General features: G+C 39.7%; 1 protein-coding gene across 1 annotated transcript; it reads right to left on the reverse strand.

Annotated features, from left to right (window-relative positions):
• Positions 1 to 627: 627 nt before the first annotated feature.
• INTS8 (integrator complex subunit 8) lies at positions 628 to 27,285 on the reverse strand. Its single transcript, XM_068933009.1, has 27 exons — positions 26,951 to 27,285; positions 25,355 to 25,529; positions 22,542 to 22,682; positions 22,040 to 22,111; positions 20,769 to 20,820; positions 19,573 to 19,755; positions 18,939 to 19,046; positions 18,059 to 18,214; positions 17,427 to 17,527; positions 15,873 to 16,014; positions 14,601 to 14,671; positions 14,104 to 14,279; positions 13,084 to 13,217; positions 12,329 to 12,439; positions 11,437 to 11,638; positions 10,809 to 10,930; positions 9,560 to 9,744; positions 8,073 to 8,106; positions 7,315 to 7,371; positions 7,172 to 7,233; positions 5,934 to 6,052; positions 3,962 to 4,065; positions 2,228 to 2,278; positions 1,604 to 1,677; positions 1,404 to 1,468; positions 1,140 to 1,183; positions 628 to 838 (listed from the first exon to the last, which is right to left on the reverse strand). The coding sequence occupies exons 1-27, from the start codon at positions 27,078 to 27,080 to the stop codon at positions 722 to 724; spliced, it is 2,988 nt and encodes a 995-aa protein (XP_068789110.1). The 5' UTR covers positions 27,081 to 27,285; the 3' UTR covers positions 628 to 721.
• Between the last annotated feature and the right edge of the window lie 519 nt (positions 27,286 to 27,804).

Here is a 27,804-nt window from a genome sequence, read left to right on the forward strand (position 1 = left end):
CCTTAACTGGAAGAAGTACAGTCCTTGAAGGAGTTATTTGACAAGATCCATCCAACCCTCAACTTTCAAAAGACAGAAACAGCTAGAACTGGAGAGGGTATGGGGAAGAAAAAAAAAAATCTGAATTGCAGGTACTCTACAACCACTCAAGTAGTATGAACAGTATTTTTAAAAGCAACTGTGGAGCTTTATTTTTATCAGTGTTTATAAGCAGCATTAACTACTGTGTTTTCCTCAGAACACTCACTACCTCTGCCTATGAGGTGCTTAACTTCTGCTGAAGGGATAGTACTGAGAAAGAGCGATGTCATTCCTTCTCCCTTTTTCAAGACGCTCCTACTTGTGCCTCCCTTCTAGCAGTAACAATTTTGTATGAGGTGGAGCAGTTCATGAAACTGTACTTGAGCTTCAAATGACACCAGTGTCCTTTTTTTTTATGTTGTCTTAAATTTGAGCTCTTTCCCTCTAACTTAGCAAACTTGAATTCATTGCTTCTTTGAACAATGCATTGTGGAACTAGCTGAAGTTGTTACAAGCCTTCTGTACAGTTTGTAAAAAAAAAAAAAAAAAAAAGGGTTTTATTATAAGATTTCATCTATTTCTAAAAGAAAGATACCACACTGTAAATATTGTACAAAAATTTAAATGAATTTAAAAAATAAAAAACATGGAAAAAATCTTTCAACTTCCACACATTTTATAAGAATCTTCCACCATTCGCTTAAAAGTAAAGTTTTGCCATTGCTTGAAGAAATTTCTTTTTTCTTCTCTGTGCAGCAAGTTGTAAGACTTCCTCAGGATTACTAGCATTCAGCTCTGTCTGACCAATAGCTTTAATCTGGAAATGAAAAAAGGAGACAGCACTAGCAGAAGTCATTCTAGCAAAGCTATCCCATTACAAGACTTTCTCAGCATTAGCTCAAGACGACGTGATGTTATTTCCATAACGTGCTATGCTAGCCTGTCCCTAAACCATCTGATTACAAATTTACATCAGCATCCACATCCTAGTAGAAGTAAGTCACACAAGAATGTAAAACTGAAAGTGGCAAGTCTTTTCAAAGAGAGGGGCTTGAGGGAGGGAAAGAAACACTTAAAAAGACATCCCACTACACCTAAAGCATTCTGTTTCAACTTACTGCTATCTGTCTCTTGTCCGTCTCGCCTCGTTTATGGTGGAGATCTGAAGAAAAGTCAAGGAAAGATACATGCGAAGGAAAACAATAGCACCTAACTTTGAGATCCTACCTCATTTATAAATAAGGAAGCATTGCTACACAATATTTAGGCAAAGTAGTTCCCATGGTAGGAATGACACAGGTGACAACAGGCAAGACTGACTTTTTCTAAACGTGAACATCCCATATAAATTATTTCTGCAGAAACTGCTAGTGAAAGGATACATGTCAAATACTCCAAAATTGTGACATCCCAGATATAGTCATAATAAGAATCCATAGCATCATGACTGAAAGAGAATACTGGTTAGATTATTTAACACATTTACATATAAGCATCATGTATACAGTATGTACACAACATGCAGATTATAATGTATGCAATAAATATACATCTGTACAATAATTTTTGTTGCAATATTTACCTGTTTTGCTCCTGCAGTGCCTTAAATGCAGTTTTATAGTCTACCTCTCTGAGGAACTGGCATAAAATAGCTACCTATAAGGAAAGTTTCTAGACTTAGGAACTTTTAAGTATTGAAACATCAAGAGCATACATAACACATGCTAAACTAATTTCAACAGCTAAAACAAGGGGAAAGTTTTACTCATGTGAGGAGACTGACCCAGAGCCTAATAAATATTTAGAAAACTAGGAGCTGATTTAATGTAAATCTTGCTCCTTGGGGAATGAACAATCCCACTGAATAAAGCCACATTCCCAACATCACCCTACAGATACAGCGTTCTCTTTCAACTTCTAGGGTGTGACTTATTTTGTAGAGGAAATGCCACAACAAAAAACAAACAAAAAAAACCCCCAAAACCCTAATTCTACCTTTACAATGTTTCAAAACATAAGTTTATTTTCTTGTTAATTCAGGTCAAATTAGTGCCCTAGGAACAACAACAACAACAAGCTATCTTTTGTTTTAAATCGCAGATTGAATCTAGAAGGCAAGATGGATTTAGCTTTACTTTTTAAAAATTCCCTTTTAAAAAAAATATTTGAAAGGCTGTTTTAGTTAATGCTATGTTTCAGCTCTCACCTGGGTGTGACAGTTGAGTAAAGAGCAACACTTTATCATTCTCTTTATCACCTATAGAGCAGTTAAAAAAAAGAAAAACAACTTTAAGAGAGCTAGTATTGGAACACAAACAACAACATTTTCCCCCTCCCCCCCTTCTTTTTTTTAAAACAAGGGACCAGCTTAATAAGTGAACCTACATTCTCATAACTGGAAAAAAAAAATCACAGAATTTGTTTTTTTAGCACAGTAGATTTATCAACCGAGCTTTTATCACTTTAGGAAAATACAGAAGAGCATGATAGGTGTTTTACAGAACAAAGCTTTACAGATATCGTTTCTGGTAAAAGAGCAGCGCTGTGGCCTAATAAAAAGCTTTGCTTTCCTCCCATCCACCGAAAAGCCAACAGCCTGACTTAGAACAGAAAAGCAAGCGGGCTTCGGACAAATGCTCTAGCACCAAGCCAAACGCAGGCTGGCAAGCAGGAGAAGGCACAGGGGAAGGCGCAGGGGCCACCTGGCACTCCTGGACCACTAGCCTGGCACAAGGCACAGCTCAGACCAGGCCCTGAACGTTCAAAATCACAGAAGAAACGTCTGAAGCTCTCGTTTCTTATGTCCATGTGAAAAATAACTGGACAGGGTAAGAAAATAACCTCCTTCCCTGAGTCTATGCAGTCATGACAAGCAGTATATTCCTACTGTCTACTGAAATGCTGCCTACAAGTAAATGCTATGGCTTCCTGATGAGTAAGACAACTGACAAATAATTTGTTATACCAACTTTAATGGAGTCAGATGCAAAGTCACAGGAACATGCTATTTAGAGTGCCATATCTCTGGCATACTCTGACAGCGGCAAGTTACAATCCTACACATATCTAAATAACCCCACACAATGCTGCAAACACAGCTCTGTTCATCAGAGTCTGGAAAAAAGATTCAAGTGTGTCAGTGTGGGAACTAAATAATGTTTAATAGAAAAAATTATCGTTACGCTAAGCATCACACAGGGGGCCAACGCCGTCTTAACCTCACTACTAACATAATCCATACTCATTTGTGCTAGGTATAGCAGGCAGTATTTTAGAAATGCTTAGACAGTACAGTGAGGAAGCAGTAATGTTTGTCTGCATCAGGGGTGCAAGCAAGCAGGCTCCATGCTGGCATCGCATAGATGAAGCCCAGCGGGAAACCCAGGGCAGACATCTCAGCTGGCTGCGTGCGCAGGTCGGCACGGCCAGTGAGCCCTACAGCACGCTTGGCGGGGAACAGCGGGCGCAGTCGTGCTATCCCAAGCTGGTGTGCCCGCCCGACACTTCGCAGCTTGGTGCGGCGCCACAGGGACAAGCTCAGGGATCGCCCTCCACGTTTCATTCCACAGGGTATACACACGCTCTTGGCTTTTTAACTTGCTCACTACCACGCTAAAGTCCATTATCAGTTATTTCTCAGTTCATAGCTCTGTACACTCTATCTCTACAAGTTAATACAAAAGCCTTCTGTGCTTCAGCCAAGTAGAAGCTGTGGATTTTCCGTGACCTCCAAGCAACAAAGAAAACAGATCTGTGTGGATTCGTATCCTTAAATGAGTCAGTTAAATATACACACTTCTGTAGCTTTTAAGTTTAAAAAAAAACAAAACAAAACAAAAACCTTTGTTTAGCAGTGTTATGCCTCCAGAGCATTAGGATGCTGACTAAATCCAGAAGGATCTTTTTGTATATCTAAATCACATTTAACAGATTATCTCACCTGGTCTGTGTATACATCTGGTGGCACCGTTTTATTAAAGAAATCTGAGCATACAGCTCCTGCCTGTAGATAATAGTGAAGGGCTGCTGAATATTGATTTGTGGCTGTAGTGGAAAAAAAGCATAACAAAGACTTAAGAGTAAAAACACAGTAGTTATTTCTAGGATTCAGATGAATTGTTTTTAGAATTATTCAGATCCAAACATCTTAGAGTTGAATTCTACTTGGAAAATGACTTGCATATTTTAAAAAGCACATACACACAGGAGATGGTAAAACAGTGATACACAAAACTACGCAATCAGAAAAACTAGCAATAAAGGTGAAGTTGTGACTTTTGAGAATCACCATTATTTTTTTAAATATATTTTTTACTTTTCAGGTACTTGACCTTCCACACTTTAAGGCTGACAGATTTAAAAGGAGTTTGTTTTCATTGAACTTGGCACATGGATGGTAGTGAAGGAGTTTAGCTGGTTTGAGTTAGGGCCAGTTGATGCCACCACACAAAACTCATGGCTCAGCACTAGTTTCCTCCCAGCAAGTTCTTACCAAACCAACCCTCCGGCAGCCTTCAGGGGCTCTGCAGTTAGAGCAGTCTGCCTGTTCCCATAGGTGCTCAAATACAGACCTGCTATATGCTGAGAGTTCTAATCATGGCACTTGCTGGTATCAGCCTCTGAGGCTCCCCACACATACAACCCTCTTCCAGAAGAGGTTCTACTTTGTTCAAGTAAACACTGTCAGTTCATGACCTTGAATCAACTCTCCCATATCCAAGGTGAGAGCCCTAAACACTGGGCTACACAGTCTTTCCCTCCTCTGAGGGCTATAAGGCATGTTCTAAACAAATCTGTCCCCTTTTGAAGCAACAGACTAGAATTCTTGCACTGCGTCTCACTGCTCAACACACAACGTTCCAGGCCAGAAGAAGAGATTTGAAAACTTACGTCTCCTCCTGTGAGAGTCTAAAGCACCCACAAATGGATGGCTGAGGGAGAGCACACACCCTGTTCTATAGTCACAAAGGAATAATTCGGCTTAGACGCTACATTCCACCAGAATGGTCTTTACAGAGAAATTAGGCACAAGAAATGCCCACGTACCTTTGAGGACTGCTATGACCATATCCCTCCCTTCAGCACATATAGCGGGTAGTACCATGCTTGTCTGGCTGATCTCCAACTATCCCATTCTTCAGCACCTAACTCTCTCGACACACTATAAAGCGAGCCTCAAGGACTGACTCTAGGCTGGGGATTAAGTTTAACAAAGCTGTGCTGTATCATACAGGCTGTGCAAGATGTACCCAGTCACCTGGACCAGTTTGGCTGCGTGTCACAGCGTCCAGAATTTGCATCGCTTTATGGCCCAGTTCTGCTGGCTGGTCCCAGCTGATGAGGAAAGGATAAGCATTGGGGAAATGACAGAGGAGGGTCGAAAGACCAGGAAGACCCCAACCAATACTGAATCAGGAGTTCACGCTCCCTCATTTACAAATCCTAGACGCTTCCCTGTATCAAACAAAGCAGATCCTCTCTATTCTGCTCAGGTTCTACCCCAGCGAAGCTGATCACCACATTTAAAAGCAAGTACTACCCACACAACTTTTCACTCACTTAGAAACTCCAACACTACACATACATATTTTTTTTCCCCACTTAGGGACCAAATGCTCCCATGAAAAAAGTGAGGCTAACAAGTGAAGCTTACTTCACGTTTCCCTTAACCTAAAAGCAAGTCTGCATGACCTGTTGGAAGCTCAGTCTCCCTGTGGGCTTAAAAGTCCTCCCAAGCAAATTCACTTACACTACTGCATCCAAAGAAACCTTTTAAACTCATATACCACTTCAGCTTCTTCTCATAAAAGGAAGTAGAGGAAATACAAGGAGCGTTAGGAGCGTCGGCAAATCTGAGAAAGCAGCAAGGTGCCCCTACACATATGCTAAAACCAGATGTCCGTTTCACTTACCAAAATAAATATCTGCCTGGATAATTAACCAGAAGTGGTTGTTTGAGTTGATAGTCAATGCATAGCTGACTAGCTCTTTTACTGTAACAGCCACGGCTTCAAAATCCACTGACTGAAGGCTAAAGAGGAAAAAAAGGGAGAAATGATTCCTAAATAATTGTTTTCAAAACAGTAATTTGATTTCATATCTAGTTCAAGTCTAAAGCAATTTGCATTAAATACGAGGCAAAGATAACTTCAATACAGATTTAATGTTACTACAACTACTGTTGAAGTGTTTGAATATGGTAAATATGACGGGACAGATATACCACACTCAGACCTGGACACAAAGTTAGAATTTTTCTATGACTGACACCACAAAAGGGTTCCTTGCAAGAATACATGTTCTCAGTTTCAGTAAGTATGAACAGACACACCAGAAACTGCTACAAATTTATTACAGCATCTGCGTGAATGGCCACCAACCTCTAGAGGCAGGAAACGTAACAAACTCGGAAAGGAAGGCTGGTAGTAGTGTGGCACATTGCTTGGACATTCTATACCACGGATCTTGTGGATTCTCCATTTTTAAAAATACTGCCTTTCTCACCCTATTGAGAAACTCTGGTAACAGATGGAAAACCATCTGCTGTTTGGGCTTACAACATACCTGGAGGTCTGAACCAACAACAATGAAACTATCCAAGCAGGCCAATTAAAGACACATTAGCAACATGGAACCTTGCACACTTGCTCTCTTCACGCTCACAGACATATTGCATATTCAGAGTCTAGAACAGTGAAGTTCTAGCCTCACTGAGCCTCTAAACTTAATAATTACAGAAATAATTTAAAAGTATTAAGTTAGCAGTGTGCTATCCAGCCAGCACAAATCAATACATACCATACGCCACTTAACATTTGGCTGTTATTCGAACACACCTCTTAAAGCCAAAAATATTAGTTATTACATGTGAATTATTCTGTATTAAAATGTTAAATCGTTTCCATAGTTGCACATAGTTCAATAAAGCACACACAACCTCCACTTCTTGTGCCGACATCTCCATCAGGAGCATCAAATCAGGCACAAAAACTCCATGCAATCAGACCAATCTGTCCCCAAGAGAACGGGGGAGTGGTGTCAGTGATGACATTTCATGGCAGGAAGCACACTAATACAGAGTAAGAGGAGCCAAATCAATTACATCAACAAGTAATTTGAAGACAGCATTTTGAGTTGGTTATCATCTTACTTGGGGATGGATGAGGGCCAGATGGAAATGTGCTCCGCTGCAATATCATTCACAATATCCTCCTAAGAGGGAAAATATAGTAGAAATTACAAAAGGAAACACACTTCAAAAATCCAAATATTATGTGTATTATGTATACTAACCCGAACATTATGAAGCTTGACAAACAAGGACAATATTGTAGTTAAAACCAACGGCTCCTATAAGGGAAAAAACAAGGATTTTCACGAAGCTACCTAAAACTTTACTTTCTTCCTTAAGTTTTAAAGCTACGTAAGAATTTAAAATGCTTCGTTTCTAAATAAGGCATTATGCTGTTAGGAAGCCTACAACACAGAAACACTGAGAAAATTTCTGTAATAAATCCTTATTTCACAGCTTCCTGAATAACTGCCTGAAAATAATCTTTATTTAAGCTTTGCACATCTTTATTTTCTTTCCATGGCTACTGTCTAACCTTAAACTTCAGCATGGTATACACTGAAGATTTTCTATGCACTTACACACGCACAGACTTTTTTCCCCTCACTTCTGCTTCTTAGTTGTGACCCAAGCAGCAGCTTCCTCCCTCCACAAGGGATACCTTGCTAAGCTCTCCAAATATAAAGACCTTCACGATTACTGGAATAACGTTTCTTTATTAAACTGTATTTCGAGCAAAACCTATATTCTTGGTAATCCGAATATTAACAGATCTCTGCTGTCAGAATTAAGGATGATTTTAAATAAGCTATTAAAAACTGCTCTATGGCAGATAAGGTAAATTCTAAAGTGCTTCAGGCATACAAAACATCTATATCGCTATTAGTTTTTCTGGAATTTAACAGGAAAAGTCCAGAAAAACATTGCAACCAGACCTCTCTTTTGGTATAAACACGTTGCGAAGCCCACTATAACTTACCCGCAGCTTTTTGATAAAAGACAGCAATTCACTCCTAAATTAGAGAAACAAATATCTATGTAAGCAATCGTCCACAACTAAGAATATACATAAGCTTAACTCACTGGAAACAAGAGGAGGCAGAAAAGCAAATTTTTCATCTGACAAAACGTCCCTTTAGTTCTAAGCTTACAAACAAAGGGTATATAAATGAGAATGCTACAGCAGATCATTCACTTTTAATACAGTCATTGGGAAATATTATTTTTTGTAATTGAAAAAGGTTAAATAAGAAGCATCTCCTATTGCATCATGCAACAAAAGGCACGAAAATCACTTTGTAGTAAGTCAACCATCAAATCTGAAAGGGAATGAAAGCAATTGCAACTCTCCAAGCTAAGTGCATAACAATGAGCTACAGACTTACAGAGGAGGGTACACTGGGATCATTTATAATGCACACCGAGTGCCTTGTGATGCCACAGTAGCAACTGTCACCATCAAACAATCCAGACAAGTACAGTCTGTTTGGAAAAGGTTTTGCTATTTTTTTTCCATAATAAGAACAGAGCCACTGCCACTGCCCTTTGCTGTCTGAATTAGAGGGGTCAGAAGAGGATCAGTATCCTAGAGTAGACCTAGACCGCTTCCTTTTTCTGGCAGGAGCATACAACTGAAACATAAAAACAAGCATGCACCTTCTTCCACCCATCCCACAGCAGCATAAGCAAAAGCAGCTGACCTTTAGATACACATTAACCAGACTAGCAAAGAGTAGCACAGGAACAGCTCACTGCTTGACAAGGGCACCTTTATTCAAGTTTCAATATGGAAAGCTCTCCTATGTTACCATATGTTACAGAATTTAACGTAAGATGGAGCTTATATCAATCTTTGTCTCCAGCAAAGCTGAAAATACTTACTCTTTGGACAAATCAGAGTCCTAAATGAATCCGTTAAGGCTGGCAGAGGTTAGGAAACTGACAGTGAAATCTACTCCAGCCAGCAACATTTTCTCTTCTCCTTCTCCTCAAGGATTCAACTGAACTGGGATTTCATTTTAAGGCTGAGAAACACTTAAGCTTTAGATTCGGAAACCTAAAGCTAGGTATATACACCTACATTGAGAGCTAGGTGTTTGATAGATTTACAAAAGGAGTCTACAGAGCAATTCTACTCAATGTAGAGTAGACACCTCCACTTGCTCAGCTGAACTGCCCTCTAGACTCTATTGACTTTACTGGCAGACCTACGCTGATGATAACGGAAGCACAGGCACGTGCACTTTACTGTCTGAATAATGACCACCTCTCCTCCTCTCACTCTGAAAAACCCAAGTCATACCTCACCACTAGTATCTAACATTGCCAGTGTGCAGCGTTCTCACTTAGCAGAGTTCTTCATCTGCTGCAGCCACTCCGCCAGCTGCATCCAGACAATTCTTGAAGGGAACATGGGGTCAAACGTACAATTCAAACCACCTTTAGAAATAATCTAAGGGAACATACCTGTACATAATGCCTAGTGTAGACTCCCTGTGTTTTATCAAACTCACTCTGCCATCATTTCCCCGTTTGTGCTGGTTGGATACACTGCAGATCTGTACAACAACTTCCCAGAGATCTTTAGCTGTTCGTCTACTTTCTTTGGGACCTGGAAGTTCTTTGCACGTAGCAGCCAACAACTGCCCCAGCTATGCAATACAAAGGAAGAAATACAGCAGCTAAAGTTTCTCTGAGTATTGACTAGAGTGAAGGAGTTATTGCCATGCGTTTTAAGACAGCTAAGCAAGCAATCTTAAAATACAAACTACAGAGTAGAGTGACTAAACTTTGCAACAGGGAACAGTGCAGGCTGGAAGACAGAAATTAAATGACAGCCCTTTCCCCTACATTAGTTTCCTCATGCTCCAAGTTCCATAAAACAAGCTTTACTCTACTTAAATATATCACATAAAACCTACTCTGCACTTACTGGATCCCTAGAACATGCATGACTTTCATACGATAATTAATCTGAACTAGAAGTAAAATTAAAGTTGCACTGGCACCCTCTGCTATACAGAAAAATCCAAAGCTCAAGACGGAAGTTAGGAAATACCACAAGAGAAGCAGAGCAGGACAAAAAAATAACTTGTCACACAATACGATCTGCATGCTGCTTCATCTTGATCACCTGACTTTGAAGCAAGAACAACATTGCTATAAAACTATTCTGAAAGCAAAGTTTCAAGAAGGGCTGCGTTTGAATGTCCCCAGAAATTAAGCCCCATTATCAGCTTCAGAAATGGAACTACTCCAGTGCGCTTGCAATCCAAGTCTCTTAGCAACAGAAAGATGACTAGACATGAAGCCTGAGATCTCTACACTTCTCATACTTCTCACATCTAGGCTAAATTCCAGCTGAGAGGACACCATTTTACTGAAGGTGTCACCTTGTTTTGAACAGATTACGGTTCACAATTTTCATCACCCTTACGCCTCGTGGTTATGAAGCCAAACTCAGTCAGCAGGTAGCAAGGGCTAAAACGCAGCTCGTTTCAACTGTTCTTGCAGCACAAGTTAAGTCTTGTCAACAGTCAAACATACTCGGTGCCTAGTGTCTTCCTGTTTACCAAACTAACTTCACTCATGACAGCAACAAAAACTGACACTTGTGAGAGACAAAAGGACATGCTTTTGAAAATACAAACACCCAAACAGGGAAGAGTCAGTTACAATCTGACTGTTAACACTTTTAAGACTCAACACCCATTACCTTCACATAAGGATTAGTCTGAACCAGAGGTAACGGAACTTGCATTGTCAAGTACTCGTTTTCACGCCAGTTTAACAAGAAGGCAACACATTCTTCAGCTATAACTTGTCGAAGAGGAATATCTGGAAGAAAAAGGGCTTTTTGTTTAAAAATTTTTTGAAGAACAACAGCACCATATGAAAACAAGCAGAGACAATTCCCTCTAATTAGCCATTTCTGTGCCGTATCTTCTATTGCAGAAAAATACGATGCTTAGCCCTATGAAAAACTGAACTTTTGTAAATTACGAGGAACAACGGCTTCTTTCAACTGTAACAATATTACATTACTCCCTCAGTGTAAAACTATGTGGACTTCATTAACTAGCAAGACTTTTAAGATAAAATGGAGATACTTTCTTCTATCCAACTCCTTTGAATATGGCACTGAACAGAGACAGTTTAGCAACGTTCGGGTATCATGATGCTGCTGTTCTCATTTCACGCTTCTAAAAACTCACCAAGAACAATGTCATACGCTTCACCATTTTGTTTCCAACAGTAGACCTGGAATACAGAGTTGTTGCTTTTCCATTCCTCATAAGCTTTATGCTTTACTGTGTCTCAGGAAAGACAGTAACAGTTCTTACCAGGTACCCTCATTTCCAAATATCCTCTGACTCTGCTTATCAGATCAGAAGGAGGACGTTCTCCAGAAACACCAGCTCCAGCTTCATGAGTGTAAATGTCCAAAAGCAGCATTTCATTCAGCATGACTTGACGCAGCTTTGGAGAAAACTCTGTCACAAGCTCCAAGCAAGCAGCAAAAAGCTGCTTTGCATGGATAAAATCCTGTAAAAAAGAGGATTCATGTGACATGCACCAATGATTCCTAATGCATCCGTAAGGAAAAAGAAAACTAAAGTTGGAATGCTGTACAGCTCCATCCTGGTTGGACCAGCCTTGGTACCCAGCACTGTTAGTCCTACTTAAGAGTCCCACAGTCACCTTTTATGTTTTGGAGTCCTTTAGACTGAATAGTAAGCTTAACAGTTTCCCCATTCCAGTTTTTTCAAATGAAACAAGAAATTTAAGAAAAACCATACCAAAAGTAACTAAAGGCATATTAGGTAGATAGTTTAGCAAACTACAGAATAGTCTGCTATACTTTAAGGGAAATGAAACGGTATTCAACAAACCCCATACGGGAAACACTTAGCCAAAAGAATAACAAGTTATATCAATGTCTCAAATCACTGCTAGGATCAGAAACAACATGATCTAGTGCATCCTAATCCAACGTCACGTGAATAAATTCATATCCAGGGCCAGCTCACTGGAAAGCCATTATCCTTATTTTACTAATGGAACTCTGCAAGACAAATATTAACCTATTACATTACATCGTTATTATGTTACTTGATATTTCACATCTTCCAGTCCTTTGATCCTTTTCCTTAGAAAGGGCATTCCATACTTTCAGTGTTCTCACCCTTCAAGCGTCCAAACTAACGCACCGTTAAGTTCAGACAGCTTGCTCACCTTAATTGCACTGCAGTGTAATCCCTTTGCCATGAGGATGTAGACCAAATCCCTAGTCAGATTATCTTTAATTCCCAAAATAACATTGCCATAAACGTTCGGTACTTCCCACTGAAAGAAAAGTATATGAAACACATCTAGAAGAAAGAGGTTTTAGAATTCACATCACTGCTAAACACTAAAAACAAAATCTCAAATTTTGCAAGTGACCAACTTCTAAATGACAGCTCTCTCATTTTTACAACCAACCAGAAGTAGCGTATGGCTCAGATGTATAGATTACATCAAAAACGTCTACCTACCCTACTTTGTACATGTAATACTTGGAAAAGAAAATCATCAATAAATCCTTACTCCATCAAAAAAGGGGGAAAAAAAATCACTATCCCCTGCTCCTACCTATTATTAATGACAGGAATTTAAACTAAAAGGATATCACTTTTAGCGGGCAGAACACTTAAAGCAAAAGCTACAGCAATTTTTCTTCTTAGAAGTAAAGCTTGTGCTACAGCCAGTAATTTCTTAAACAAAGTTGTACTTTTTGTTTTAACACTTTTCACAGGGAAAGTGAGTTTAGATATGTATCCTCATTCCCATTATATGGGGACGAAAAAGTCAAGCTGCTTCTAAAAAGTAATAATTAAAAAAAAAAAAGAAGCACACATTGAAAATCTGTGGCAAAAATCACTCATCATGGTGTGATACCTAACCAGTCCTTGAATTACTGTATCTTATGACCAGACAGAATAAGTTACCTTATTAGAAATTGTCCAGAACTGGCGTTCTGAAGTCATACCATGCAATTCAATTAAGATCTGGCGAATCCTCCAAGGATCTACTGACAATATGAGTTGATGTTCAAGCTGGCCAATATTGACACTTGCTGAAGCTAGAAGAAAAACAATCAGGTTTCTAGGGCATTCCTTTATAACATAGATCCTTACAGGTCCTTAGTATATGGCATTGTAAACATGACACACTCGAACGGCAAATACGTTGATGCTTTCACAGGTCCTGTACACCGTTTTCACAGCCCTTCCACAAACATCTCGTGCTAGCTTCCCAGCTCCTCTTGCCTGAAGAACTGCTTGCAGCGATCCCTCCTCTCAGAGTGACAGCTTTGAGTACTCCATTATCTTTGCTCCACAAGTGTTAGGTTCAAGACCAGCACCAAAAGTACCCCTGTACTGTCTTATGGAAAAATACGCCTTTTTTTTTTTTTTTTTTTTTAACAATTGACTTAAGTCAATGCAAGCCTGCATTACAGCTGAAATGGATTAGTTCTTCCCAGCTTCAATCACCAGCTTGCACCTCTTCTCTTATGCTAACTTTGACTCTTGGGCAGTCGCACAGCCAGCCAGCCATAGCTGGGAGAAATCCGGATTTCTCTGGTAGGTTTACAACCCCATCCAGATGACATCCTCAGTCCAGCTCACCACAGAGCCACATAAGCATTAGTGCTGGTATAAGACCAGAGAGGCAGGACAGCCCTTCTCAGAAAGGAGCTGAGCTGGATGCAGTTCAGACCAACTGCCACAGCTCTCCTTCATTCAGGCAACTAGCACACGCTTTTGAACATCTCTAGTAAACTCAGCTGAGATACCAGCAAAATTTTGAAGAAAAACGATTTCTTGACAAGTAGGACATTCACTGACTAAACACAGGATATAGTCTCTCTAAAATTCTTCTGAAGACAGATCTGCACATAGTACCTTTAAAGGACGAAAATAAATAATTGCCTGCATATAAGATAATGGAAATGTCGTGAAAATTACCTGGTATATCGTAAAAAGAAGTCACAGGTTTTGTACATAGGTTGATTCGAGGCGATCTCTTCCTCATTTGATCAATGAGCAACTTCCGTTCATCATCTTTCAGTAGTTTTATGAACAGCTCATGAGATGAAATCATGAAGACAAGCTGAAGATCTTCCAAACCCAAGCACAAGTTTCTGAATGAATTGATGCGTCATCAGCAAGGAGAAACAAAGCGAAAACATCAGTTCATACTCTGTCTTGCCCACCTATGCTATCAATTCCTGTAAGTCATAGAGCAATTGGGCAGAATCCCAAGAGTGAAAATACAAAAACAGAAGCAGCAAAAACAATTTGGGGAGATGCACAAAAGACAGGGTTTTCTCAGAGAAGAGATGTAAGAAAGGCAAAAAAAGTACTGGCTTGTTTTTTCAGTTGTAAGTTCTCAAAATATTTATAACGGTGTCTTACATTGCTTATGAATTGTGAATTCACAATATCTTAATACCAGTACTTACTTGAGAAATGCTGCCATTTTTCTTTTCAAAGATTCTGAAGCATTTTCTAAGTTTATTGACCTCGAACAAACCTGGAAAAAGAAAGCATTAAAAAAAAAAAGATTAAGCAGTCCTTAGAAACACTTAAAAAAAAAAATTACTTACAGACAATGTTATTCCCCGGTTTTCTGACTCACAATTATTATTATGTAGTAACTCACTCTCTCAAGGAGGTAACAAAGTTATCTAATAAACACTGTAGCCATCACAGATGGATCCGACCTTAAACAGGTACAGGAGTGACTCAGTTTTAAAAGCCTGTCCCTCAGATACATTCCACATTTCCTTTTTCATGCTTAATATTTAGATGTGCTGACACCAAGTGCCACAGTATCACGCGGTTTCACCAGACAGTAAGTACACAACAAAGCTCTTCTACATAAGCTTAAAAAAAAAAGAACATTTTTAAGTGCAAAACACTAAGATTCTCCAAGATTAATATTTTTTTCCAATTTTTGTACTAGTTTAAGCATAGCTAGATAATTGAATTTAATTGCCAGCTTGCAAAAAATTAACAAATCTGCTCTTTTGAGAAACAAGTTCAAGGCCTAATGGGAGCAGTGGGTCTGAAACACAGAGTACTTCCAATTGATTCCTGTCACATGCTTGAATATGACAGCTGCAGCTGACAAGCAAAGGAAAAGGCTCAAATTAGGCAAAAGAAGCTATGAAAATAAAAGCAAAGCAATAAGGAAGAGTTTAGCTTGGGCAACAATCATTTCCTAAATCTGCTCCCCTCAGCGAAGCTTTTAAGTCACACACATACAGTGACTCAGAATCACTTTGTGACAAATTAGCTTTTACAACAAAGCTGTTAAGAGAAATCGGTTGTCTTGGACGGATTTTTCTTTTCCCAGTATCTCTTCGTCTTGGAGAATTTGTTTGTTTGTTCCTTGAAAACATTCAGTAGTATCTATGCAAAATATAATGAAATCAGGAATGGCAGCTGTTTCAAAACCAGGTTGAAGCAATAGGTTGACAGGGGTTCCTCCCCCAACAGAAGGAAATGGAATTGTCAATATAGATGCAAGACAGATTACACAGTGTATTTGTGTTAAGTGCAAAAGAGTTGACTAAAGCTTGAGAAATTACCTTACGAAATATTTTTCTCCGTTTTAGAAATCTGAGAGCATTACTTGCAACAGCAGTGCAATTAAATGGTGCGGGGGGAGAGGGAGGAGGGAAGGGGAATCTCACTGAATACTGTGTCCCCTTCAGACAATAATTTCTTACCTCAAGGAGGAAATCTATTTTCTCTTTGCTGGGTTTCAGAAACAGCTGACAAAACTGGATATCAATTGTTCGACCTTGCATCACATCACAGACAGTGTTGCATGCACAGACTTTGAAACAAATTTCATCCAGAGCATCATTCCTGCATGAATACAAAATCCGAGATCACAAAGCTTCCTACAGACATACAGTACAGTTGGTATCAAGACAAAAACTCCAGGTGCCAGATCGCAAGACAAGTTTGGACCACATGCCTCTGTCCAAGACTGCGATCCAAAAAAAAAAAAAAAAACCAACAAAAAAAAACCCACTCAGGATCTACCCAAGTTTACCCAGTACCTCACTTTTGACTGAAAATTCCCTTCCTGACCACAGTTCTGTTTCACCTGCAGGTTTCATTATTGCTTCAGCCTAAGCACCACTGGGACTCCAAGCGGCACAAAGGTGCATCTCTTCTTGGTTGGCACGTCCTGGGCACAGCTGGCATAGCTCAAAGGACTTCAGGAGCATTTTCGCATCTCACAATACTCAATTACTGGACAAAACCAAAAGAAAACCAGAACTCCCTTCTATTAAGTTGGGTGTCTTAACAACTAGACTGCAAAGTCATGCTCCTCCACCAACCTAGCAGCGATCACTGAAGGTGCTCAGTTTCAGCTAGAGATATAGAAGACACCCCTATGCAGGGCCTAAGTCATAGCCTCTTCTGGGTGAGACAGGTATGACCCTTCTCTAGCTGAAGACAAAGTTGAAATCAGTAACTGCTAGGCTCTTACATGAGAGGCTGCCACCACTGACATTTCTCTTTTCTCACAGATGTGTTTTTGAACTGAGCCTCGCTCACTCTTTAATCGAAATACTCGTAAATGCCTGCTCTTCCGAGAAGAATGTTTATCTTAGTCATACGGCAATGCCTTCCACGTAGCCTGGATTAAAGTCCTTAAGCTCCAGAGGAGAGGTCGAATTTTGGATGTGGCCATGTGTTCAGCACTTCCCAGCTGGGAGCCATCCATGGGTTGCCCTTGTCACGGGCCTAATTCTCTCCACGTGTTATACAGGCACCACCCTAGCTCTCCAGCCTTGGGCTGGTTCTGCAGCGTGTGAGGTCCCTGCTCACAGACAACCACACTGTCAGTTTTTTTCCTCATGAGGTACACGTCTCCTACAATATCGCTGTTCAAGCGTGGTTAGTGTGACCACCTTCGACTACAGGTTTTAGAAGAGCTCTCCAGAGGCACTAACTTAGTTATGGATTAAAAAAATATATACATACATACATGATTAACCAAGTTCTTCACCATTTCACCAATTTTTCATGCACGTAAGCGTTAATACTCACAAAGTTTTCCCCTATGTGGCCACAGCAATACACACCACAGCCCAGTTCCTTAGCTGGAAGACATGCTCTAGAACATCATTAACAGAAATAACGGCTGAAGTTCCGTGGATGTAAATAATTCATTTTTAAAAGACTTTGTATACTATCCATGGAAAACATCGCTTATGAAAATTGCTTTTCACCATCATTGTGCAGTTCATCATTCAATGTCTCACCCTTGTTGAGCTTTTTGGAAGAGTTCTCTTAGCACCGATTGCCTGAACTGAACGGGTAAACTTAGGGCTATATTATCTTCAAGGAATATCTTCACCAAGTCCTAGAACACAAACAGAGTTGGAATACTCAGTGGATAATACAAAAGGTGCAGATAAAGTGATTTGCTGCAGGTGAAAATGATCAAACTGACAGAAGCAGCTTGCACTTGTATGTAATCTTAATAAGGCATTACAAACAACTAGACATAACTTTATGGCAACATTACAGCCACTTCACAAGTCAATGGACCAAAGAAGTACTTTTTCCAGCATCAGAGTTAAAGAATACAAACAACCAGCTTGCACATCTCAGCAGCAGCACTCCCTGAAATCCAAAGAATTACTGTTTACCTCAGTTTCATATATCAACCAGTAGGAATTATTTACATTATTTAGAACTCAAAATATTTCATCTACTATACATGAATATAGTAGAATAAAGTAATACAGAAGAGCGTTCCAAAAGGGTATATTAATAATTAACTAGAACACTTTATTTCTTAAAATCCAGATCAGGTAGAATCATCAACATTTCAAAATAAGTTGTTTGTTGTTGGTTTTTTTTTTTTTTTTTTTTTTTTAAAGCATGCTACCTGATAGTTCCCCGATTTCATACAGCTATGGATTTGACTATAAGGAGTAGCCTGTTGGGATGAATCATCAGAAGACGAGGTAAGAACTCCACAAGCTTGACAGTATCCAGCTAACCGTTCTTCATCTATGGTACAATGAAGTGAGGACGAACCAGTCTGAAAGGTAAGAGTTGATCAAATTTTAGTGGCCAAGATATTATGAAACATAAGCTTAATTCTAGACACAAACAAAAACCCACAATTTCTCCAAGTAACAACAAAACAGTAAAAGAATGTGCATGCATGCATCTTTAAAAAGAATGCTTTTATGCATACTTTTTTAGAATTCAGACCATGTTACGTTTTTTCTGTTAAAAAAAGAGTCTTACAATTTTGTAAGCACAAATACAAGACAAAATGAAAAAGGAAGTGTATCTTAACCATAAATAACAATTGTTACCATTTTTTTTAAAGTCAGAACAGAAAATCTGATTTCCAAGGAAAAAATCACCCTTACAGCATTTCCTATTCTTGTTCATCTCCCTCATAAATGTAACATCACTGTTAAAACACTACGGAGGACACAGAACATGCTGTTCAGTCAGGTTAATAATGGAGTTATTTTTGCACTTCTTGTATCAATACAATTTCTGTAAGAGAATATTCATTACCAAATGTACAAGAAAGCAGCAATGCATTGCAGCTGATGAAGAGAAGTCTTAAATAGGCACAACACTGAAAGGAATACAGGATTTTGACAGCAGTATTTGCTATGAACTTACTTTAAAAAAAACACCCATACCATAACAGTTCCTACACTACTTAAAAAAAAAAAGCAATATTTTTGAAATAAATCATTTTTAGAAAAATTGAAAATACATTGTAATAAAACTCTCGGTACCTTTGCAATCAACTCCTTTGTTCTGAAAAACTTTTCTTTGGCATTTTCATGAACAGCTGCGTTTGTAGAACCTTGCTGAAAGTAGATTGCACCCAAATCATAGCAAACCTGCAAACATCATTGACATAAAATATATCATCTTGAAATATATGCAAAAATACATTTAATATAACATTAGTATTTCAGCTTGATCCTTACACACTTTAAACTATTCCAAGTTTTATCTAATGTGCTGACATATACTGCATATATCCCACATACTTCAGCTGATTCCTTCTTTTAAGCTGTGATCTCAGCATGAGTAATTTTGCATGGGCATTTTGAAATTACAAATACTATGATTTGCATGTAATCCTATGAACAGTGCAATAAACAGCCCTTGTCACAGAGGACTTTACTGCAAAGGCAGGGGGAAGTGAGGGATTGTGGGGAAAAAACATGTGAGCCACAATATTTACAATGTCGAAACAAGTTTTAATAATTAGAAAAGCACAGTCAATAACAATCTTATTGCATTAAAGACAGGACACAAAGATCAATAGAAAAATACTGTAGTTCATCTCAAACTATTATTTGTTACTACATCTAAAGAAACAGAAATAAACTGAAAGCTTTAGTTTAGAAAATAAAGTACCTGGCACTGTATCTCCTCTGCGCTGATTTTCAGTCCAGCTGTGGAACTCTCCGTTTCTCCATTCACCATACCAGGCTCCATGGCTAATAAATCCAGAGTTCTTATAGTGTGGACATAAAGATCTTTGTTTAATTTAAGTGCTCCTTCTAGCACCAGGATGGAATCAGCAGCCTGCTCTTTCAACTATAATAGTTCAAATGCATTAAAAAAATTAATCTCTTCATTTTGAGTTTAGCTTCGGGTTTAATTTACACCAAAAATTTCACAATACAGTAAAAGGATAGTAAAAATGTCCTTAACTGTGATACACCTATCTTATTGCTTTGTAGAATCTGCTCCTGTACTTCTTCTACAATAAAAGAAACTTGCGACTTCCAGTTCTGTTTCAGGTATTCAGAAAAACAGGATCGGATCCTTACTTTCCACAAAGTGCTCTCTAACTTCTGTATTTCAGTTGAATCAAACTGACTTTTTTTTTTTGTCAGGTTCACCTGCTCCTTTTTGTCAGTTTTCTGAGCATTAGCAAGAAACAACAGTTGGGCTGTAAATCCTAAGTTACTACTCCACAATTGAAATAAAAACAGGTTCTGTTTGAATTAAAAGATCTGCAGCAACTTTTAATCACGTCTTTTCTCACAACTTATGATGAGGCAATAAAACAGTTACACATCAACTGAAACTGAGCTAGGCTATGGAAGTAGAAGGTTTGTTCCTCCTCTTTCTCGCTTCTCTCAAAAGGAAGCGCTTCAGACACAACTAGCATTCCGTTGAAAGCCAGAGACATAAAATACACAGCTTCTAAATCCTCCAAAAAAAAAAAAAAAGTTATGAGCATTCCATTTTGCTGCTATATGATTTTACAGCTCAAGTATGTTATGGTCTTAACTCTTAATCACACACTGATTTTGTAAATGCTTGCTCAATTCACATAGCTTCAAGGACGGACTGATAAAAGAACATTTCGATTACAGAAAACATGCAAAGCAGAGATAACACTGTCAATATAAAGATACTGGAATAGTAGCAGATATTGACAATGGCAAACAAGCTTATTAAGCACGTTTCATAAGAGACTGAGAGGTGTACACATATACGTAAAAATGTACTGTACCAAACAGTATTGTGGTACTACTGGCTATTTCCTGTGCATTCATATTTTATCTGAAATTCAAGCAAATAAGAGCAAAAAATCTCACCACTTTCAAAATGTTTTCAGTTAATTCCTTTTCTTGTTGCATCTGATTCATCCTGGAAAGATATATTAGGAGAAGAGAGTAGGATCTCAGTTATAAAGCAAACCAGCATGTTATTTTACTTCATGTTCTAGATCATAATGTTTAATTCTTGAATAAGTTTCGCATAAGTGATGTTAAAAATGTAGTTATGTAGGAGCATTGCATGTTCTTATCTATCTTTATCTGAAATACAGAATTATAATGGAAAGAGAGCTTAGACAGTGAATGTGCTTTAATAAAATGGAAGTTTCAAAGCTTCCAATGCCTTTGTTTTTTTTCTTTTTTTTTTCTTTTTTTTCCTTTTTTTTTTTTTTTTTTAAACAGACTGTTATCACGGCAAACTGTAAACAGTAGCAAAACTACCAGGAAGAAAACAGTTTCCACAGACTCATTCTTTTGAAGCATCTCCACTACAAATTTCATGAGCGTTTGTCAGGAGGAGAGTTTATGTGATCATGTAAAAATGAGAACTATTTGACTTATTTCCCCATACAGAATCTTACCATTCAGGATCAGACTCAAATACGGAGAAGACAAACACAGATTTACAGGAAAATTATTATTAGCAGTAGTATCTTAATCAACATACTTAATACGCTCTTTTTAACAGGTATTAGTTCTATTCATCTAATGCTAGAGTATATCTGGTTTCATATTCATTTTAAAGTTGACAGCACTTCAGTGGTGCTTTTTCCAGAGAAATTTAAAAGGTAAAAGTCAATTCCAAGCACAGGCTGCGACCAAAGCCACACAATTTCTAGAATGTGACGTGGATCTTAAATAATAAATTATTGCCTAATGTAACAGATGAAAATATTATTTCTCAGGTTATCAGATATATAATTTGCTGAATTGCTATATAAAGACAATTATATTAGGCATGATGGTGTAAGTGTAAGTTAAGTAAGGATGCAAGAAATGTATCCTGTTTAAACTACAGAAAAAGCATTCTCTCCAGGGAAATAGCCACTTCCTTATCTTTTGTGATTCTTCTTGCCTCTATGAAGCGATAGCATTTATAACATATTTAAAAAGTGGAACCATATAAACAAACAGATATGTATTAAGTATGTCCCACAGGAAAACAAGAATATACTTAAAATAAAGGCAAGTTTTCCATGCTACAATTAGCCATTTTAAGCAACCATAGCATATTAACATGCTTTAATCCAAGTACAAACGTCATTTCTGTTTACAAAACAAAAGTGAAACTCAAATGAATCATAACTCACACATTTAACTGAGGTGGCCCAGGTTTCACTTGCTTGACAGGAAAACTACTTTGAACAATGGTCCTTATGGCCCTACAAAGAGGGGAAAATTAAGTGAAGAGTAGTGTTAGCCTCAGAAGAGTAATCAGCAGCTCACATGCCTCTTAAAAACAGCAATTTATGGTGTCGGATACTTTACCCAATTTGAATAAAATTAGATATGCTCCTGAGTGGAAGGTATAAGAAAATTTTCTGTCCATAAAAAGTTGCAAGACTGTAAGATTTTTACCTTTATAAAGGTGACAGTTCAATTCACTACCGCAAATATTTTTGTTAGGGAACAGAAACAGTTTTAGAATTTCTTTTCAGACTCAGCCCCTTGCTATCCCGTATCTACGGACCACAAATTACTACTACTAAAAACTGATTCTGAGATTCTCTCTCTACGTACAAGCGCACACAAAGAAGAAAACATAAATTAGTACTATTATGCTGCTAAGATTATCGCCTTCAGGCTGTTTACCATCTGTTGTAGAGTAGTATAGCCATTGCCGTGGTCGGGGGTAAGCTGGACAGGTCTACGTCCACATGTTTAGTTCCTGGGGGAACTTTGCTGATACACAGAAGTTCATTCAGCAGCATGTTCAACACAGGAACAGACAAGCTATTTAAAAAATAGAGAATTAGACATTTCATATAGTAATCCTACTTCTGCAATATTTAGGTAGTATATACAACTATACAGTGCTGTATTATTACTTATTACCCTTACTTCCATAGGATATTATATCCGTTTAGCATAATGAAGTGCTCCAGATCAGGTGGCTTTTAAAAATAGGTACGTGAAGCAGTTAGCAACAGTAGTAGCGCAGGCCAGCCCAGGTGAAGGGCTGCCCTGACATAGCTGAACTACTTCTATGCACCACTGCGTTAGTCTGCACAGACATATCCCAAGAGTAATCCAGTCATCTATAAGAGGTCCCACCTAGTATATTTTTCTCAAAGCAGGCCCAGATCCCATTTCCAGGAGGTAAAAAACACTTCGATTGCATGTGGGATTACCCTCCTGTAAAGAGGGCCTCTCTGCTGTTACGGCTTGTCTCCCCTTCTGCAGCATCTGCCAGCACACTGTGAGCGGTACGAACTGGAATAGACCATGTTTATTGTAAGCTATAATATGTAAAATCATACATCAATTGGGACAGAGCCTTTCTTGATAAAAAGAGAAGGCATGCAGGCAGGACTGCACCACTCTAAGCTTCTGATGAATAATTTAACACAACTAAAACACTATTATGAGTTTAGACATTTTTGTCAGAAAAAGGTTTGAAATTAGAAGCAATCAGCTGCTGTCAAAGTACCTTCAACCTTGAGGAGAAAAAAAAAAGCAAAAAAAAAAAAAAAAGAGCTTTGCAACCAGCATTGAAAACAGCCAATTGAAACTACACTTTTAGAAACTAACACCAGAATCCCCATTTAGTGAATTTCAGGCCTTGTGTCACACCAGACTCCAGGTCTCCAGGTCTGTTACCAAGCTATTCTTTTAAACTAACAAAGCTCACGAATGGTGTTTTTACTACGTGAGGTCCAAGAATCTTGTTTTCATTGGCAACAGTAGAACATCATTCAAACATCTTTTAACAGCAGAAGCTGTAGGAAAAGTGAGCTTAGGTTGTTATTTTATTCTTTTTTTTAAACTACCATGACCGAATGTCTGTGTATAATCAGTTAAAATACAAGAAGTATGGTGCTTATTTAAGAACAACCTTAGGATCCATAAGCTAGAACAAGAACTCTTTACTACTATAGAGAGATGTCAAATTAGTAGTTGAAAACACTTTAGACGCACTCTTTCTCACTCTCAAAAAAAAAAAACACCAACAAAAACAAATAAACAAAAAAACCAGGGACAAAACAGTCCTACAGAACTACAGAATCCCAGAATCAGTCCAATATTATCACACAGGAGGACTGATTTATCAGTCAGGATTATACCTGTATTTCCAAGAAGTAAAAATATTAATTGACATAAAATATGCCAAGAACAGATACAAATCCCTCCAAAAACTGAAACAGCCTTAAAAAAAGCCCTCTCTTACATATTCCTAAATGGTAACTTTCAAAACTATTAAAAAAAAAATTATTGTATATAAAATACATCTATCAATACAGTCTTTTCATAACTAACCACAATAAAGACTTCACTTCATTGTCTGCCCTTGTGCAACATCTTGCAAAGGTACTTTGACAATCAGTAATTCAGCCTCATAATGCTTCAGTAAGGTAAAAAAATATGACATAATATTTTCATCATCTCCTTTCTTTAGTAGAAAAAAAAGAGATCTTGGTAGGCAGAACCAAGGACATCTCTTCGAAATCCTTTTTACTGCTCGCTATAGCACACTACCCGGAGAAATAAAAAAACTGTAGCGTTCATATAGCAGGAAGAATACAAAAAGAAAAGTATCTAGGAAGAGACAAACCCTACCAGTAGCTTAAAGGAACAAAGTTTGTCAAAATATTTCTGCGGTCGGAAGATTTCTATATAACATTATAAAGAACGTCTAATTTTCAGATCAACTCAAGAAAAATAAGATGCTATAATGTAATTTTTTAAAAATGTTCTTATCACATACTCAGATTCGATACAACTTCTACAGAACTTAAAACTTTCTTCTTTCAAGAAGTCTGCCAAGTGTAATATGCAATGCAAGGGTGGAGGAGAACAAGTCTTACTCCATTAAGTTTTTACAGTGCTGAAGTGCAGTCCCCTAATACGCTTAGCACTGCCGGAATAAAGAAGTTCCTGGTTCTCCTACTTTCTGCTGTAGCTAGACCTCTCTAACTACTTGCAAGGTCATTCAGGGGGGTTGTTTCAACCGTATCCAGTTCAGTGATCTAGTTCACAGATAGATGGAGGTGCTCTGCTATTTTTCCAGTTTTGTTGATGTAAACTGTGGGAAAGGATAAAGCAAAGCCTGTCAGGATGGGGAAACTTACGCTGGCTTTGTCACTGGAGAAAACCTAACCTAAACCTCATCCTTACCCAGGTTTAGACACACGCATATCGCAATGGCCAAGTCCCACTATTTTTCCTCTTTAACTTATTAATAGTATTGATTTGCTCACAGACATTGCCTTTATGAATCTTCTATCAAAACTTTTCTAACCTATAGAGGAAATTGAATTTGATTCCAATTCTCACTCCCAGGACTCTTCTTAATGTAAGAAAGCTACTGTCAGAATAGGGAATAAAACTGATTCTCATTCGTTAAAATAAAGAGCTCATGGCACTTCCTAGTGCCATAACTTCAGCATGAAACATACAACCCATACCTTTTCTCTAATACATCCAAATCCCACTTCAGATGAGCAGCAACTTTAAGGGCAAGGAGTTTTAAAATACGGTTTCTTTTGTTATCAGGTGGTGGCTGGACTTGGTTCTGTTCGTTCACTGATGGTTTGGAAGCTTGTTCCAAGAACTGGACAATCAGCTGTACAGGTGGTGGATCTGCAGAAAATACAGCCACTCTTCAGATCTCATGTAAGCCCAGAAATTAATTTCTTATTGCAGTTGTGACCAAGAACAGAGAACACATCTCCTTAGCATGTGCCCTCAGCATGTGATATTTTCACCTGGCAGATTATAATCCCTGAGGGTATCTTGTTTATCCTGAATAGAATCAGACTGCTCACATGTCTTCATTTAACCTTTAATTTTACCTGTACCCTCATACTTTCATTTATTTTCACTATTTCGTATTAACCAATTTCAGAATTTCAGAACTTGCACATATGGAAAGTAAATACAGGCCACTGAAATTATAAATTAGCTGACATAAAAATATATAGCTGTTGATAGTTCTTCTCTATATTTTAAACTATGTTTACAAACAGTTTCTGGTATTTCTGAATATATTTAAGAGAAAATAACATTAGGTGGATAAAAGAAAGAAAAAATTAAAACTATCAAATCTCTTCCTTATAGCAACAGTCTGTCCCGTACCTTAGGGCTGTTTTGAAGAACCAAAGATAAATCAAAATTATTAATCTCTGAACTTTGTGATACGTACAATTAGTATCAATCAATAATTTTAACTGGAAAGTAACAGCATAAGAACTAAGCGCATGGACGTTACCTGTGCTTACATTTATTTTTTGTAAAAGCAATACAGTTCTAGGTTTGCCTGTCTGTCTCCTTCACCTTTTAGTAGAATCCAGGTGCTGAAAAAGGCAATTCCCGAATCCCCTTTATGACCTTCGCAAGATTAGCTTCTTTTAAATATGGTAAACTTCTTATAATACGTTTTTATTCATCCCAGATACAGATTTTTCTTCATTCCACTTTTAAAGGGATAGAGCAATTTCAGCACTGACCCTTCAGCAGGTCTCTAGCTCCTGAAGCTAGCAAGACTGAATGGGGGAAATTCAGACGTCAACGGTACCGTTTTATAAACAGCGGTTTAAATGAAGCACTGACAACCTCTTGCACCGTTTCTCCAAAGAAAATTCTTATATGCAAAAGGAAAATGACCTACCACAGAGGAAAGACAGAGAAACTAAGTTCTCAGGCAGGAAATTTAATACAGAAAAATACATCTTCCCCTGCTTTAACTAACGCTGCACCGCTACAGCTGTGTGAACACTGGGTCTCGGGTCTCTAACCCACCCGCCTGCCGCGCTCCCCAACCACAACTTCAGCGCAGCTCACCAACCGCCCGCCAGCGCCCCGCGGTGCGCTCTCCGGCCGCCACCCCCCGCCAGCACCCCAGACCCGCCCGCCGCGCCCGGCTACCACCGCGGCCGCCCAGCCCGGGCGCGGCCGGCCGCAGGCCGCGCCGGCGAGGGAAGGGGCGCGCGGGCAACGAGCGAGCGCTGCGCCCGCCGGGGGCCCGGCCGGGGCCGCGGGGCCGGGGCCGCGGCCGCACGCACCGGGGGAGGGTTTCCGCAGGTGCTGCTCCAGCAGCGCCTCCTCCAGCAGGAACTCGAACCAGGAGGTCTGCGGCGGCGTGCAGGGCCGGCTGGACGTGGCGGCTTCGCGGTCCGCCGCTTCCGCGCTCATCGCTGCTCATCGGCCGGCGCCTCCGCAAGCGCCCGCGGCCGCGCAAGGGCTGCGGGAAGAAGGGAAGCAGCCGAGCGCCGCCCCCGCCGCGCCCTCCCGCGGAGCCGCCAGCAGCGGCAACAAGATGGCGGCCGGCCGCCGCCCCCCGCGCCGAGCCGAGCCGAGCCGAGCCGAGCCGAGCCGAGGGGGCGGGGCCGCGCGAGGCTCCACCCCGCGGCGCGGAGGGAAGGTGGCGCCTGTGGCGGCTGGTCGCCGTCTCTCCCCGTGCGGGTCCTGTCCTTGCAGCCGCAGCGCCAGGAGGTCCAGCCCGCCCGGAGCGGTGGCTCCTGCCACCCTGGCCCACGGCGCCCCGCAGGCCCCCCCCCTCCCCTTCCTCCCGGCCCCGGCTGCTTCTGAAGTAAATCGTAGCAAAAACGCTTTTTAACTTGCAGTGAGTAGCAGACAGCTAGAGAAGAGGGCTTCCAGTGAGGGCGGCACGCTCCCGCGGCTTGGCCGGCCTCCTGCCGGGCTGCGCTACCGTCCCCGCAACAGCAGGGCGGGGGGTGGCGGCGGCCGGGCGGAGGCGAGGGGGCAGCGCCGCGTGTATCGCAGGAGGCCGTGGGGTTCACCAACGTGACCGCAAACGGCAGTGACCGCCCCGGGCGCTGAGCTAGAGGGAAAGGGCGAAGTAACTTATTGACAGCCTGCTAGCTAGCCGGTCCTTCTAAGGTGCGCCAAACCCCGC

Source organism: Struthio camelus, chromosome 2, assembly GCF_040807025.1.
Source record: "Struthio camelus isolate bStrCam1 chromosome 2, bStrCam1.hap1, whole genome shotgun sequence".
NCBI classification, from domain to species: Eukaryota; Metazoa; Chordata; class Aves; order Struthioniformes; family Struthionidae; genus Struthio; species Struthio camelus.

What these genes read in the sequence shown, in the direction of transcription:
- INTS8 (XM_068933009.1), bottom strand. Translation starts at nt 27,080, where the DNA reads ATGAGCGCGGAAGCGGCGGACCGCGAAGCCGCCACGTCCAGCCGGCCC. An exon ending in CCTGCGGAAACCCTCCCCCG is followed by an intron (nt 25,530 to 26,950) that starts GTGCGTGCGGCC and finishes TATTTTCTGCAG; the next exon opens with ATCCACCACCTGTACAGCTG. An exon ending in CAAAGGAGTTGATTGCAAAG is followed by an intron (nt 18,215 to 18,938) that starts GTACCGAGAGTT and finishes CTTACCTTTCAG; the next exon opens with ACTGGTTCGTCCTCACTTCA.